At 52.0% G+C, this 4,431-nt stretch overlaps 1 protein-coding gene across 1 annotated transcript in view; it reads right to left on the reverse strand.

Annotated features, from left to right (window-relative positions):
* The window catches only part of CARINH (colitis associated IRF1 antisense regulator of intestinal homeostasis), a 6,861-nt gene that overhangs the window by 1,573 nt on the left and 857 nt on the right, over window positions 1-4,431 (reverse strand). Inside the window, 2 exon segments of the mRNA XM_027767651.1 lie at window positions 2,754-2,807; window positions 3,597-3,681. Of these exon segments, the coding sequence (XP_027623452.1) occupies window positions 2,754-2,807; window positions 3,597-3,681 (139 nt within the window).

Raw genomic sequence — 4,431 nt, forward strand, 5'->3', positions numbered from 1 at the left:
CTGACACCTGCAGTGTGGTCCAGTGAGACCATTTTTGGACTTCTGACCTTCTGGTCTCCAGAACTAAAGATAACCAATTGCTGTCAACTAATTTCACGGTAACTTAGAGCACTGGTAAGAAATGAATGCACTGGAGAGCCGTCCGGAGGATGCCCCAAGTCCTTGTGCCTTGGTTCGAGTCAGCCTCAAGGGCCCTACAGCCTCTCTGTGAAAAAAAAAAAAAAAGCCCTTCTTCCAACTAGGAAGAGCTGAGACTCTGGAACTCTGGCCAGGGAGTGCATCTCCATGGTCTGGTTAGGTCAAGAAGAATGCCCTTGAGAACAGGGCCTCTGCTGGGCATCTCCATAAGAAACAGCTGTCTCCTTCAACGCACTCCAAACCCCCATGAGTTGAGGTGCTGGATCTTAGTCAGCCTGGAGGAGCTGCCCTGCGGTCAGGCTGCCCAGGCCAGCCTGTGAGAGCCTGCAGGGCCTGACCCAAGACTACCAGGGTGGAGCTCGGGGCTCCTCCACACACTTACGATACTCCCAACACTCTCGGTTCATGCCTTGCTAAGGGGATCCAGTTTGGCAGAGGAAAATCTCTCAGGTCGTCAGGAAAGTCATGGCATGTTTCCATGTTTTCCTATGCAAAAATGTGTCATGGCTTTTCAGACAGCCCAATAGGACTAGAGGGAGAAAGCGCAAAGGGAATACTGTCACTGAATCGGAGGCCAGCTAATCTGTGCGCACCCTGCTTTGCCACTTATTAGCTGTGTAGCCTTAAATAAGCCACCAGACAGCTGGCAGGCTCAGCTTTTCATTGGCAAGATGGCTAGAACCGCGTTTGTTCTCCTTGCCTCACCAGGTGTGTGTGAGTCTGGGGTGAGATAGCACGGGAAAAAGCCCTGGGCCGCAGTTTGAGAAACACCATCTGACCTGACATGCCTTTCGATGGGGGGGAGGGGCAGCGTCCTGTGCTTGTGAAGGAAAGCTGACTGCAGACTCATCAAAACCCTGTCTTACCCGTGGGCAGAGGCTGCAGCCTGACCAGATGAGAAGAGGACCCGCCACAGCCGCCTTGGCTCACACCGGAAGTGGATGTGCGACAGCCACCCTGCAGGATGTCCTACCAAACACTGCCACTGGGGCTTTGCACCTTTTTTTTTTTTTTTAGGGGAAAATGTTTTCTAAAGATTCTTCTTCTTTTTTTAATTCTTTTTTTTTTTTGGGGGGGGGAGAGGGTTTTGCTATCGGGCATGTGAGCTTGCAAGAAAGAGAGAGACAGAAAGCGAGAAATCCCCTGGGGGGATGGCCACACCACAATCCCTTCTCCTCCATTCTCCTCCTGGATCTTAGGCACACACACACACACACACACACACGTGCCCAGTGTGAGTTTTAAGCCACTGGGGTCCGGGACTCAAACCAATGTTGACCACATGGGAGCCCAGTGACACAGTCATTATGCCAACTGCTGGTCCCTTTGGTTATGTTTATTTTTAGAATTCATTTTAAAAAAGAATTATTTTATTCAATTTTATTATTATTATTACTTTAATTAGACCAGAGAGAGAGAGAGAGAAAGTGAGAAAGCAAGCTGCCAGGTCCAGGACTTGAACCACAGTCAGCCACGTGGGAGTCCAGTGCCTTAACTACCATGCCACCTGCCAGCGCCTCTAGAGATTCTTCTACGTTAAAACAGTCCCTCTTTCTCATAAAACAAAACTTTACAGGGGAAAGGTGCAACACGAAACCAGACACACTAGGATTCCAATCTAACGACTATAACGCATCACTTTGTGGGGGAGACACGTGGAGGAAATCCAGCACAGTACAGTGATTGTCTTAGGACGGTGAGGTTAAGGTGAGCATAGTTTCTTTCTTATATTTCTATAGTTTAAAAAATGCTCCAGAATGACCTATGCGGACTTTTATAATCAGAAAAAAACTCATAGACATATGTGACTTCCTTCTGTGGGGCCACAAAGGGGGCTGGAGGAGTCATTTCAGCTGGGTGCTATGCAGGTGGGGGTCCTGCCCCGGCCTGGTCCTTGCTGTGTGACTGTGGAGACTCAGTACTTTCCCTCCCTGGCCTGTTTGTTTGGCAAGACAAGCTGCTGGACAAAGACGCTCTCTAGGACCCTTTGCAGCTCAGTAATGACAGATTCACACGGGTCTCATCCACCCCTGCTCTGTGCCTAGAGAGAAAGGTCAAGCTCCTGACTTAGGCCTCAGCATTGCTGAGCACCTTCCTCACCAGTCTCGCTTCTTCCAGACGTGCCCTGGAGTCGCTCCTCCCGGCCTTTGCCGTTATTATAGTCCGCACTCCTCAGAGTCCTGCCCTTCCTTGAAGAACAAAGCCTGGCCAGACCACCTCCAGCCAGCTGACCTGTCCGGACTGCTGCTTCCCCCTAACTCATGCTTAACAGTAGCTGACACGTGCTGACCGTTAACTCCAGGTCACACTACAGAAACACTCGCATTTAATCCTGGGCCACCAGAGGCTGCATAGACCAAAATGTGAATCGTGTCCCTTGGAGCTGTGCGGTCTGGCAAGCCCTTGTGAGCCTCTCAGGCCTTTGAAAGCTATGCTGCTCACACCGTTTCACTGAGAACATAACGGAGGCTTGGAGAGGACAGCGACTCGCCGGGGTTTCACAGCGGGTTTATGGCAGAGCTAGGACTTGATTCACCCTAGTCAGTTCACTCCAAGTCCGCGTGTTTGTGGTCTCCTGCAGTAGGGCCTTGTCAACAACTCTCACATTCAAGTACCTGAGGGCAGGAAGGGGGTGTTCTGAGTTGAACACACGAGGTACCCCATGACGTCTGGCGGTGGAGGTGTTAATCACAGTGAGCTCAAGCAGGGTCTATCATTCCATCAGCGAGCCTCCCCAGTGTCTGGGTGCTCTGAGGGTGGGGGTGAGAAGGGACAGGTCTATCCTGGGCCCTTCTGTGTTCTGGTGCCTAGCAGTTTCTGGCACATAGTGCATGCTCATTAAATAACATGAATGACTATCGGTTTCAATCATCAAACAATGAAGTGAATAATATCAGCTACCATTTATGGAGGGGCTATCACAACCCAGCTGCCTCGGGGAATTTCCAGGAGAGCTGAGAACTATAACACTACTGAACAGAGCTACAAGGTGGGGTTCTACCCCAAATCAGTGTCTGTGTAAAGACTGAGAATACCAGGACCAGCAGTTGGCGTAATGTCTATGTTGCTGGATTCCCATGTAGCCGACCGCGGTTCACATCCCAGACCTGGTGGCTTAAAATTCATGCCGGGTGCGTGTGCGTGCGTGCTCAGGATCCCGAGAGGAGAATGGAGGAGAAGGGATTGCGGCGTGGCCATCTTCTCTGGGGGGTGATTTCTCGCTTTCTGTCTCTCTTTCTTTACCTTTCTGACGAGTGCACATGCCCTATAGCAAAAACCTCTCCTGCCCCCCACAAAAAGACTGTGAGAATACCAGAAACATGTACCTTCCTACAGGGCTGGAGGCCATGCCCGCAACTGCCACCACTACAACTCCAATACACCAACTGCCAAAGAGTGCACACCCAACTTTCCCACCTGCATCCACGGTTCTGCCCATTCAGACCCCATCTGGACACTTTCGTTGCTTCTCCAGACTGGACGACCAGCATGCTGAGAGCCAAAAGATGAGGAGCCATTGAAGCCAATCTGGTCATGTTTAGTCTGGAGAACAGAAAGGAGGGTCATCTTTAACACCTGACGGGGCTGCCCTTGTAAGAAGAGCCCGTGGGCAGTTGCCCTGGCACCCCCAGGAAGCCTGCTCAGCCGGCAGGGCTGTCTGGCAATGAGCCTGGCCCTGCAGGGAAGCAGGTGGGCAGCCTCTCCAACAGGGTCCTCGTGAGCCCTCACTCTCCACAGCACACACTCGACACACTTGCTCACTCGACGCATGTTTATTAACTGTGATCCAGGGCCCATTCCAGGCTGGGGAAATAAGGCCAATAAAGCAGGGGCCGTCCCTTTGAAGAACATCAGTCCTGGAGGGGAGTGGTCAGGAGAGTGTCATCCTGTGGCTTCAGACTCCTTCACAGGCATCCTGCAGGCTCCTGTCTCAGCCACGGCGGGAGGCCACTGTCCTCTTTGTATCTGCAGGTCCAGGCATAGGGCAGATCATCAAGTACAGGCACCCCTAAAGAGAGGGGCCCTGGGAAAGGAGCTCCGGATGAATCAGTGCTGTACAGGAGTCCAGTGGGGTTGGGTCCCAGGCAGTCATCACATGTGTCCCTCTGTCCCATCACATTCCCTGCAATCCAGGCAGGCCTTGGCTTTCTTCCAGTCGGCTCCCACAACCCTGGGTGATCTTCCCTGGCTGCTGTGACATCTCAGAAAGTGTCCCATCTTAAAATCCGTGGTGGTTCTTACTTCCGTTCCCTCCAAGGCCCCTCAATGTGCAGTAACAGCTGGGGTCCAGCA

Source organism: Tupaia chinensis, unplaced genomic scaffold (genome assembly GCF_000334495.1).
Source record: "Tupaia chinensis unplaced genomic scaffold, TupChi_1.0 Scaffold144346_1, whole genome shotgun sequence".
Classification (NCBI taxonomy): Eukaryota; Metazoa; Chordata; class Mammalia; order Scandentia; family Tupaiidae; genus Tupaia; species Tupaia belangeri.